The sequence below is a fragment of the Nyctibius grandis genome, chromosome 1 (assembly GCF_013368605.1).
Source record: "Nyctibius grandis isolate bNycGra1 chromosome 1, bNycGra1.pri, whole genome shotgun sequence".
In the NCBI taxonomy this organism is placed as follows: Eukaryota; Metazoa; Chordata; class Aves; order Nyctibiiformes; family Nyctibiidae; genus Nyctibius; species Nyctibius grandis.
The window spans coordinates 133,336,370-133,348,445 of record NC_090658.1 but is presented as its reverse complement, the minus strand read 5'-3'; the positions used below and the strand labels follow the sequence as shown (position 1 = coordinate 133,348,445).

The following is a 12,076-nucleotide window of genomic DNA, read 5'->3' as shown; positions in this document are numbered from 1 at the left end:
AGGACCAGGACACGCTCCAGTGACACCCTCACAACGAGGACACGTGGCCATGACATATTCAGGACCAGAACGCAATGCCACAGCACTCTCAGGACAAAGACCCACAGATGTGACACCACCAGTACCAGGACACGCAGCCATGGCCCACTCAGGACGAGGACACACTGTCATGGCACCTTCAGGTCCAGGTTACAAAGCCATGACACCCTCAGGAGCAGCACAAGTGGTCATGACACCCTCAGGACCAGGACACACAGCCATGACACCCTCAGGACCAGGACACACCACCACAACATCCTTATGATAAGGAAAACCAAAGCCATGGCACCCTCAGGACAAGGACACACAGCCATGACACCCTCAGGAGCCGGACACATTGCCATAGCACCCTCATAACCAAGACACGACACCGTGACACCCTCAGGACTAGGACATGGTGCCATGAGATCCTCAGGAGCAGGACACAATGCCATGACAAGCTCAGGACAAGGACACATGGCAGTGACAACCTGAGGACCAGGATACACCACCATAGCACCTTCAGGACCAAATGCCATGGCAACCCCAGGACCAGGACACTCAACCATGTCCATCTCAGGATGAGGACACGGTGCCATGACACCTTCAGGACCAGGACACTCAACCATGTCAATCTCAGGATGAGGACACGGTGCCATGACACCTTCAGGACCAAGACTAAATGAGGTGACACCACAAGGTCCAGGACATGGAGCCATGGCACTCTCAGGTCCTGGACACGCTGCTTTGAAATCCTCAGGAGCAGGTGACATTGCAGTAACACCCCATGACACAATGACACGGTGTCCTCAGGACCTTGGATATGACACCCACAGAACCAGGACAGAAGTATGTGACACCATGAGGACCTGGATACACTGCCCCATCTTCAGGACGAGGACACACTTTCATGACACCCTAAGGACCAGGACACAACGCTATGGCACCCTGAGGAAAAGGACACAAATCCATGGCACCCTCAGGACCAAGATGCAAGAATGTGACACCACGAGGACCTGGATACACGGCTGGGGCACGTTCAGGACCAGGACAAACTGCCATGACACCCTGAGGACCAAGACACCATGAGGACCAGGACATGGAGCCACGGCACTCTCAGGACCAGAACACAAGGCCATGGCAGTTTCAGGTCCAGGACAAGTGGTCAAGACACCCTCAGGACCAAGACACAAGGAGATGACACCCTGAGGAGCGAGTCATTTTGCAATGAACACCCTCAGGGCCAGGACACAAGGAGATGACACCGTGTGGACATGGGTACACTGCCATGACACCCACAGCACAAGGACAAGCATCCATGAAACCATGAGGACCAGAACACAACACCACGATGCCTTCAGGACCAGGACACAAGGAGATGACACCGTGAGGACCTGGATACACGGCTGGGGCACCTTCAGGACCCGGACATGGTGCCACGGTACCCTCAGGACACGGGGCTGCGCTTGTGCAAGGGACAGGCGGAGCCAGGGCCAGTGACACGGGTGTGCACGCGTGTGCGACAGGCAGAGCCGGCCACCGTGGCGTGTGTGTGACAACCACGTGTGTGTGACGAGGCGTGTGACAACATGTGTGTGTGACAAAGTGTGTGACAACATGTGTGTGTGACGAGGCATGTGACAACATGTGTGTGTTATGAGGCGTGTGACGTGTGTGTGATGAGACATGTAACATATGTGTGACGAGGCATGTGACAACATGTGTGACGAGGCGTGTGACATGTGTGTGTGACGAGGCGTGTGACAACCACATGTGTGTGTGCCTGTGGCAGCAGGGACAGCCCGTGTGGGTGCTCCTACACATGTGCACAGAGCCGGGGACTGTGACACGCGTGTGCGTGCAGGTGACACGCACAGCCAGGCCCTGTGACAACCCCATGTGCACACACGTGTGCGACAGGCGGTGCCAGGGTGTGTGCGACAGCCTGACAGACGGCACCCCGCCATGCCAACAGCCCTGGGGGAGTCGCATGGCACGGCACGGCATGGCACGGCACGGCACGGCACGGCACGGCACGGCACGGCACGAGCAGAGTCAGAGCGAGAGGCGCAGCCCGGCCCGGCGGTTTCCGTGGCGAAGGAGAGTGAAAGTGCCGCCGCGTCCCCGCGTCACCCAGCGCCGGGCACCGCCGCGCCACGGTGGGCTCTGCCTCCACCCCGCAGACCCCAGACCCGGCCCGGCCTCACCCCGGCGGCTGAACCCCCCCGGACAGACACCCCCGGGCGCTGCCGGTGCCGCCTGGTGCCACCCGGCCTCGCTTCCTGCGCCCCGCGCTCGCCTCCACCAGCTCTTGCCCTCCCAGCCTGTCCCCTCCCCCAGGGGGCTACCAGGGTGGCCACGGTGCTACCGGGGTGCCCACGGTGCTACCAGGGTGGCCACAGGACTACCAGGGTGCCCGTGGTGCTACCAGGGTGCCCGCGGTGCTGCCCACCTGAGACCCTGGGAAGGGGGCTGGGGAGGGCACATGCCGCTTACCATGGTGGTCCCCTCCGGCTGGCCACAGACCCCCGTCCGGTTGCCACCCCCTCGCCGCGCTGGCGGCCGCGTCCCCGCGGCGTCGGGCGCTTCCTGCTCGCCCCGGCTCGCCCCGGCTCGCTGGCACAGTCACTTCCTCCCCAGCTCGCCGAGCTCGCACCGCGCAGCCCCCGCCGCGGCGCTGGTGGCCCCGCTCCCGCCCGGGGTCAGCGCGGTGGTGGCACCGGTGCCAGGGGGGTCCTGGGCACCGACCGCAGCGGTAGGACGGGCTGTGCCCCTCCCTGCGCCCCGAGCCCCCTGCCAGGGGCTGTAGCCGGGGGGACAAGCGGGGGTCCCGTCCCATGTCCCCCAGCCCCCTGGCTCGCCCTCCCTGGGGGTCCCCGGCTGCCGTGTCCCCCCAGCGCGGTGCCCAACCGCCCCCAGCCCCGCTCCCACCTCCCGCCCGGGGCCGCATCCTGGCCGCCGCGCCAGAAACAATCGCAGGGGCCGCGGCGGCTTCCCGGGAGGAAACGGGGAGGTTGGCGACGTGCTCGGGGCGGCGGCGGGGGGCTCGGCCGGCTCCCACACCGGGACGGGGCCTGGGGGCCACGCAGGTGTCGGTAGCCCCGTGGCACATGCTCCCCTCGGGGCTGCACGGTGGCACCGGGATCAACACCCACCGCTGGCCCTGGTGGCACCAGGGCCCCCCCGGGGCACCACGTCCCTCTGCACGACGGCGACACGAAGCCCACCTGGCACGGCGTGGCACCGGTCCACAACCAGCCTCCCCACGTCCTCACACCTCCACCCGGTGCCAGCCCCGGTGCTGCCCCAGCCAAACCTGGCATGTCCCGGTGCTCGGCCGCTCCCTGACTGCCCCGGCGCCCGTCCCCATCCCCGGTGGCAGCTCGGCCTTCCTGCCCACCCACCCGCTTCCTCCGTGCCGGCCCTGGGAACAAGCGCGGCCTTTCTCCCGCTCCCCTCCCCGCCGCTGGGCCCCGGCCAAGGACGTGGCTCCGCCGGGAGCCCCCCGCGCTGGACAGCCCCGTGCCGGCCCCGCTCGCTGCCGGGGGGACGCCGGCGGTTGGGGCTGGCTGTGCCAGGGACGCGTGCCCACAGCGGGCACCGGTGTCTGGTCTGGTCCCGACACTGGTCTGGGAGCTGCGGCATGGCACGGCACAGCACAGCACTGCATGGCACGGCATGGCTCAACATGGCACAGCACGCCATGGCACGGCTTGGCACAGCTCAGAATGGCACAGCTCAGCACCATGCTGCAACGCCTCTGCCCGCTGGGTCCCTGCGAGCGGTGCCTTGGGGACCCTAGGCCTGTCCCCAGGGTCCCCACGCTGCCCACCGGCTCTCCTGTGCCCCACCCCGGTGCCCGCGGCGAGGGGCCGCTGCTCCGGGCGCCGGCACCGCGGGGCTCTCCGGCACGGAGGGTATTTTTAGCAGCTCAGGCCGGGCTGCGGCTTCCCCCGGCCCCCGGCGGTGCCCGCGGCCTTGCCAGCTCCATCGCTTGGCAGCCGGAGCCGCCGGCCGGGCCAGCGCGGGGCAGGTGCGGCGTGCGGGAGCGGGCAGGACGGGCACCCCCGGGAGGTGCCTGGCACCACGGCACCGCCGCGCCCGAGGGGCTCCCGGGGCTCGCCCGTTCCCGTGGCCGCGGGCTCCCGGTTCCCAGGCCCCGGCTGCTCCTCACGACTTTCCCCGCTTGTTCCCGTGCCAGCATTGTTCTTCCACCCAAACGCTCCCCCCGCCCCGGCACGTACCTCCCGCCCCGCCGCGCTGACGGCCCCGGCGCGCGGAGCCCGGCTCCCGGCACCGCGCCCCGTCGCGCCCCATCGTGCCACATCGCGCCCCATTGTGCCCCATCATGCCCTATCACACCCCATTGTGCCCCATTGCACCCCATCGCGCCCCATCGCATCCCCATCACACCCCATCGCACCCCATCGTGCCCTATTGCACCCCATTGTGCCACATTGTGCCCCATCGCACCCCATCGCGCCCCATCACACCCCATCGTGCCCCACTGTGCCACATCACACCTCATCACACCCCATCATACCCCATCGTGCCCCATTGCGCCCCATCACATCCCATCGTGCTCATTGTGCCACATCACACCTCATCGTGCCCCGTTGCACCCCAATCGCACCCCATCGTGCCCTATTGCAACCAATTGCACCCCATTGTGCCCCATCACACCCCCATCATGCCCCAACACACCCCATCATGCCCCATCGCACCCTATCGCTCTCTATCGTGCCCCATCGCACCCCATCGTGCCCTATTCCACCCCATTGCACCCCCATCGCACCCTGTCGTGCCCCATCACACCCCATTGTGCCCTATTGCACCCCCATCACACCCCATTGCACCCCATCACACCCCATCATGCCCCATCGCACCCCATCGTGCCCTATTGCACCCCATCATGCCACATTGCACCCCATCGCACTCTGTCATGCCCTATTGCACCCCATTGCACCCCATCATGCCCCATCACACCCCATTGTGCCCTATTGCACCCCATCATGCCCCATCGCACCCCATCGTGCCACATTGTGCCCCATCGTGCCCCATCACACTCCATCGCACCCCATTATGCCCCATTGTGCCCTATCGCACCCCATCACACCCCATCGCACCCCATCGTGCCCTATCACACCCCATCATGCCCTATCGCACCCCATCGTGCCCATCATATCCCGTCGTGCCCCATCATGCCCCATCACACCCCATCGCACCCCATCATGCCGCATCACACCCCATCATGCCCCATCATGCCCTATTGCACCCCATTGCACCTCATCACACCCCATCATGCCCCACTGCACCCCATTGTGCCCTACCACAACCAATCGCACCCCATCACACCCCACTGCACCCTATCACACTCCATCGTGCCCTATCGCACCCCATCGCGCCCCATTGGGCCCTATTGCACCCCATCACACCCCATCGTGCCACATCGTGCCCTATTGCACCCCATCACACCCCATCAGGCCCCATTGTGCCCCATCACACCCCATCACGCCCCATCACACCCCATCACGCCCCTGCCCGCCCCAGGCGATGCCACCCCGGCTCCCCCAGCCCCACCGCTGTGACAGCACCGGGACAGGCAGCACGGACCATGGGTGGGGACACGGATCCCGGACAGGGACACGGACCACGGGTGGGGACACGGATCACAGACGGAGACACGTCCCAGCGCAGCATTAACCCTTTCCGCAGCCATAAACCTTTGCCAAAAGGTTTCACAGCCCCTCATGGCGCCCGGCCCCACTCGTCCCCCCTCCTCTGGACACCGAATTCACGGCAGCACCGGCAGCCGACGGCGCAGCGCCCGCGGGGAGGGATCCACCGTGGTGGCCAGCACCCGACGAGCCACGGTCGCCCAGGTGGCACCGCGACGCACCGGGAGGGCCGAGCCAGCGCCTCCGCCAGCCCCCCCAGCCCTGGGTGCCCCGTCCCAGAGCCGTGGGCACAGCACCCTGCGCCCACCGCGGCGGCCCCTCGGCCAGCGGCACCGCCGGGGCCCCACAGGGTGCCCGGGGACTTGCAGCTGCTTCGGCGCGTGGCAGGGCTGGCATCACCCGTAGTGGCATCACCCGCGCGCAGGAGCCGGGGAGGCTGGCGGGGGGCTCGGCACCGCGTGTCACCGCTCCCCACCGGGAGACTGCGTGGCGGAAGGGGGACGGGGGGTGCCACGGCTGCCGGGGCCGTGAGCGAGCGGGAGGGGGGGGGTGGATGCCCGGTGACCCCAGGTGGCCCCGCGCCCGCTGGCTCACCTGGGCATGCTTGCGCTTCCGCCCGGGCCGCCCCGCTTTCCTCATGGGCGTCCCCGGCTCCTGCTTCTCCTCCTTGCTCTGGTTCTCCTCGGGCTCCTCTTCCCCCTGCGAGCCGGAGACAGAGAGGGCACGGTTACGCTGCCAGCCCCGCGGCCGGGCAGCCCGGGCTCCGCTCCCGCTCGGCACCGTGGCAGAGGGGCCGTGCGTGTCCGGCAGCCCCTGGGCCACCGGTAGGACAATTTTGGCTCCTGCCAGGGCTTGGGCTGTGGCACGAGGCCCGGCACCTCCACCGAGGGACCCCCCTCCTGCACCATGCCCAGCTTGGGGGGTCCGTGCCCACCCCTACGACCCACCGGAGCCCTGCGCACGTGGGGCTGGGGGCTCTGGCACCACGGCACGCCGAAAGGGCTGCGTGGGCCCTGTGGCGTGGCACGGCGTGGCACGGCACGGCTCCGCGGGGCCCGGGGCAGGCAGCAGGGGCCGGGGTGCCCTCGGAGCAGCTGCCTGTCCCACCGTGCCGCCCCCGGTGCCGGAGCTTTGGGGGGCCCCGTCCCCCCGTCCCCGGTGCCGTGCCGCAGCCCCGGGCGCTGCCATGGCGCAGGCGCCGGCACGCGGCCCCGGGAAATGAACCTGCTGCCGCGGCGTGCCGGGGGGCCCCGCTCCCCGCCCGGGGGGCCGGCGCCCGGTGCCGCGGCACAACGGGGGGACACGCACGGGGGGCGAGGGCTGCGGGGGGCCCCGGTGTGTCCCGCGGCGGGGCCGGTTTCACCTGAGCCCCAGAAGGTCCCGGCGGCAGCGGCCGAGGCAGGAAGAGGCCGCGGAGGGGGGAGCCGGGGAAGGAGGAGAGGCCGGCGGGGGGCTGGCGAGGGAGAGGCCGGGGAGGGGATGGGGCTGGCAGCCAGACAGCGCCGACAGCCAGCTGCAGCGCGGCCCCGCAGCCATGGCGGCCGCCAGCCCCGGCCGCGGGCCTGCCCGACGCTGCCCGCCTGCCCCCCGCGCCGCCACGGCCACGGGCAGCACCGCGGGGCCGCTGCTGGCACGTCCCCAAAGGGCCCGTGGGGTCGGGACATGCCGTGTGCCATGGCCGTGGTGACCCATGGCCTCAGTGGCCCATGGCTGCGGTGCCCCATGGCCATGATGCCACATGGCCGCGGTGCCCCATGGCTGCGGTGCCCCATGGCCTCGGTGCCCCATGGCCACGGTGTCCCATGGCCTCGATGCCCCATGGCCGTGGTGCCCCATGGCCTCGGTGCCCCATGGCCACAGTGCCTCATGGCCGTGGTGCCCCATGGCCACAATGCACCATGGCCGCGGTGCCCCATGGCCTTGATGCTCCATGGCCTCCATGCCCCATGGCCACGATGCTCCATGGCCACGGTGCCCCGTGGCCACGATGCCCCATGGTCTTGAAGCCCCATGGCCACGGTGCCCCATGGCCTCGATGCCCCATGGCCACGGTGCCCCATGGCCTCGGTGCCCCATGGCCGCGGTCCCCCAGACCACCCCCCCCACCCCGCCTGCACCCCCCCGTACCCCTCACCACCCACCTCCCCCCGCCCGGGGCCGGGCATGCGGGACCCACGTGCCGCTTTGCCCCCACCGCCACGGCAGCCCACCGGCACCGCGCTCGCCTCAGCCCCATCGCCACGTGCCACTCGCCTGCGCGTGGGGCAGGGCAGCCCCCCACCCCCTGCACCGACCCCACAGGGACTGTGCCCAGCCCTGGCACCCACCGGTGCCGAGCGGGGCGAGGCGGCACGGCAGCCCCCGGGGGCTCAGCCCCCGTCCCCACGCAGCCCCCGGTTTTGGGACGGGTCCAAGGGCGACGTCGGGGTGGCAGCTCCGGCCGTGGCACCGTACGGGAAGGGGTCCCCAGGCAAGGCCACCTCTCTGGGTGCCCTGGGGTCCCCGGGGGGTCCCTGGCTGCCCCAGCCCCGTCTCACCACCCGGGTGGCAGCGGCAGGCACGGCTGCGGGTCCCCCCATGGCACGGGCCCGTCGGGGTCCCCACCACAGGGGCACGAGGTGCCCCCAGCACCCACAGCGACACGGCGAGCTCCCCGGGAGCCGTCCCCACCGCTGCACCCCGGGCCAGCCCCGCGGTGGGGCTCGCAGCCCCCTGCACCAGCGAGCCGGGGGACGTGGGGCCTGGGGCAGCACCGGGGCCGCAGGGACCCCCCGGGGCACGGCGGGCACCCCAAAAGCCGGGACACAACCCGGGTGGTGCGGAGGGCTGCGAGGGGGGTCCGCTCCCGGGGGTGCCGGCGCCGCAGCCCCTCGTCACCTCCCCGTAACCCCCCCCCGGTGCCAGGGCCGGGGCGGCACGGCGCGTCCCCGCTGCACCGCGCTCCCGCGCCGCTGCCAGGCAACGACCCGGAGGGAACCCGCCGCCGCGGAGCTGCCGCATGACGCAGCGCCGGCTGCGCCGGGAGCCCTGGGCAAGGGGGGGACACCGGGGGGCACAGACAGCCCCTCACACGGGCGCTGCAGCTCGGCCTCGCCGGGTCGGTGCCCAGGGCAGCTGGCACCGGCGCGACCCACGGTGCCGGGGGACGGCGTCGTGCTCCCGGCCCCGCCGGTGCGTCCCGCGGGCAGAGGTGACCTCGGCCGTGGCCGCGGGGTCAGGCCGGGACAGCGGCCGCTGCCAGCCCACGTGGGTGGCTGACACCCCGGGGACCCGCGCTGGCACCGCCGGGTCCTGCTGCCAAGGGTGAACCGGGCTGCGCCGCGGGCACCGGTTACCACGGCGGCTCTTTCCCGCGGCCCCCCGTGCCACGGCCCCGTGTCTCTCCGAGTCGGCCATGCCACGCGCCCGCCCCGGCACAACCCGCCACGAGGGAACGCCCGCGACCAACCGACCGCCCCCCGGCGCGCTCGTCCCCCCCAACCCCACGAGGGACACGGTGCCACCGGCAGCCACAAGCCGTGCCCGGAGGACGGGGAGCACCGCGGGGCACCCGGCGCGGCCCAGCCAGCCCGGAGGAACTCGGGTGACCCCGACCCCGCGCTGCCCGCGCTGGGACGGCGTCCAGCTGGCACCGGCCCCACTCCCCACGCCTGGACCGGGGCGAGCCCCCGTGCCCGCCGGGACGAGCGATGCCGTGGCTGGCATGGACCGGCCTGGCGTGCCCGGTGTGGTGCAGGCACCGGGGCGCACCGATGGCACCGTCACAGCCTGGACCCCCTTGGTCAGGCCCCCCCCAAACCCACCGCAGCCCCTCGCCCTGCCCTGGCACAAGGGACGCTCGTGCCCCCTGGCACAGGAGGGGTTCCCCCCCCTGGCCCCAGCACCGCGCGTGGGGAGGCAGGAGGAGGCGCGGGGACCCCGGGGGTGGGAGCAGGATGGGCACGAGGGCTCGAGCCCGGGGGCCACCTCTCGATGCCCACTGCCATGCCCCCCCCCCAGCCCTCTGCTCTCCGCCAGCCCTGGCTGCTACCGGGAGGTGACAGCAGGTCCCCGTGTCCCCTCCCCGCTCTCCCCCACCGCCAGGAATAGCTCAATCCCCGCTAATCCCGGCCACGGCGGCGACGAGGGGGGGCAGCGGGGCTGGTGTGGGGCAGAGCCGGACCCCCCCCACCCCAACACCCCCCCCCACCCCCCTACCTTGTGCGTGTCGAGCCCCTCGCGATCCGGCGCGGGGCTGCTGGCGTCGAGGGTCCCGCTGGACGGCATGGTTGGGGGGGGGGGGGGCACCTCTTCAGCACCAAAACCGGACCGTGGAGATGGGGGGGGGGTCCGGGAGCCCCCCGTGTGCCGCTGCCTGGATCCTCTTGCCCCTGTGGGAAGCGGAGAGGGGGTGAGGTGGGGGGCGATTAGTAACCTCGACTCGGTGGGTGCGCGGTGCGTGATGCGCGGGGTGGGGGTGCGGGGCCGCGGGGGACCCCGCGGCCCCGCACCCCCACCCCGCGCATCACGCACGGCGCAGGGTGCGGGTAGGACCCCCCCGCGGGGGGCTGCGGAGGAGGCGTCAGCCCCCCCCGGGCACCTGTTGCTATGGCAAACGCTCGCCCGCATTAGCCATGGCCGAGGCTGCTGTTGCCTTTGGCACCGGAGCCGCAATTTGTTTCTAGAGCTTTCCAGCCGCAGCCCCGGTTCGCAGCCGGCGGGGCCGGGGGGCTGCCGGTGGGGTGGGGGGGGGGCTCACAGTGGCACCCCTGGGGGTGTGGACACCCCCCCCGGGGGGCTCAGGGTGCTGGGGTGGGAGAGGGGTGGGAGCTCAAGGGTGCCCGTGCTGGTTGCCCCCCCCAGTGGGGCTGGGTGGGATGGGGGGGGTGGGATGGGGGTGAGGGGGGGGGGAGGGGGTGTGGGGTGCAGGGTGGGGGTGCAGGATGGGACCCGGGGTGCAGAGGAGGGATGTGGGTGCAGGGTGGGGATGGGGGCTGCAGGGTGCCCCCCCCGTGCAGCCCTGTGCCCGTGAAGGGCTTCCCCATCCGTCACCAGCTCGGGGAGCCCCGGGGGGAGGCCCCGTCCCCGTCCCCACCCCGGGCACCGTCCCTGCCAGCACCACGCTGGCACCCTGGGCACCGCGGTGCCCCTCAGCGAGGGGCTGGGGTTGGCACCGAGCACCCACACGCTGCCGCTTCGGGCACCCATCTCGCGGCTGCTGTGCCGCCAGCGCCGTGGCACGGTGCCGGGCATGGCATGGCATGGCATGGCATGGCACGGCATGGCACCTCAGCCCCAAGAGCCGCCTCCCCAGGGTGCTGCCTGCGTGCCCGTGCCCCCCGCAGCCCCCAGCCCCGCTCCCATCACGCTGCGCCCTGGCTGCGGGCACGGGAGGACACACGTGCCACCGGGGACACCCCCGTGCCAGGGCACCCCGGACCCCCCGTGCACAAAGGCGCTGGCGGTGTCGGTGTCCCCGGTGCCCCCGGCTCTCTGCATCCCTAGAAAACAACTCGTCCCCCCCCGGCCCCCCACCCTGGGGTCCCTCCGGGGGTGCGGGCAGACCCCCCCTGGCATCCCCGGTGCCCGGTGCGCCGCCGGCCGCGGGGTTTGATGCCCTTCCAGCAAACACCGTCCCCGAACGCACTAAAAATAGTTGGGCTGCGCGCAGCCCCCGCGGCGGGCACACGGGGGGGGGGGACACCGGTGACACCCCCCGTGCTCCCCCCACAGCCTGGCCCCACCGACGGGGGGGACGCACGGGCACCGCCACGGCCCCCCGGCACCGCGCTGGCTCTTACCGGGGCGGTGCGAGATGGGGACGGGGCGGGGGGGGCTGCGGTGCCGGGACCCCCCGCGCTAAGCCCCCGGGACCCTCCTCATCCTCTCGCCGGTGACGACGGTGACGGTGGAGCGCGGGGAGGGACGCGCCGGCTCCTGCCGTGCCGGATTTAACGGCTCGGGCTGACCTTCGGGGCTGGCAGCGAGCGGGGGAACGGGCAACCCCGCGCTGCCGTGCCCGCTCCCGCACGCCGGGGCCGCGGCCAGTCACGCTCCTCGCGGCAGAGGCGTCGGGAAGGAGGTTACCTGCGGCGGGGGCACGAGGCACGCGGCGGCGGGAGAGGGGGAAGAAACCCCCAAAACCCAAAAAACCCCAAAAAAAACCCCAAAAACTCAAAAAAAATCAAAAAAACCCAAAAAAATCCAAAAAAAACCCCCAAAAAATCAAAAAAACCCCAAAATATTAAAAAAAACCCAAAAAAACCCAAAATCCACCTTTTTTTTTTTAAAATTTATATATTTTGGGGCCTCGCCGGCGTGGCCGCGCCGCGGCCGGAGCGTGCACACCCCCCACTCGGCCATTTTAGGTGGTCCCCGACCCCCCCCCCCGCCGGGTGACA

At 70.9% G+C, this 12,076-nt stretch overlaps 1 protein-coding gene across 3 annotated transcripts in view; it reads right to left on the bottom strand.

Annotated features, from left to right (window-relative positions):
* Positions 1–12,076, bottom strand: part of DNMT3A (DNA methyltransferase 3 alpha) — a 35,215-nt gene that overhangs the window by 20,296 nt on the left and 2,843 nt on the right. For all 3 annotated transcript variants that reach the window (XM_068400827.1, XM_068400998.1, XM_068400910.1), the window contains exons 2-3: positions 9,894–10,066; positions 6,291–6,395 (exon numbers count right to left, since the gene is read on the bottom strand). In XM_068400827.1, the coding sequence (XP_068256928.1) occupies positions 6,291–6,395; positions 9,894–9,962 (174 nt within the window). In that variant the 5' untranslated portion in view covers positions 9,963–10,066. The remainder of the gene's footprint in view (positions 1–6,290; positions 6,396–9,893; positions 10,067–12,076) is intronic.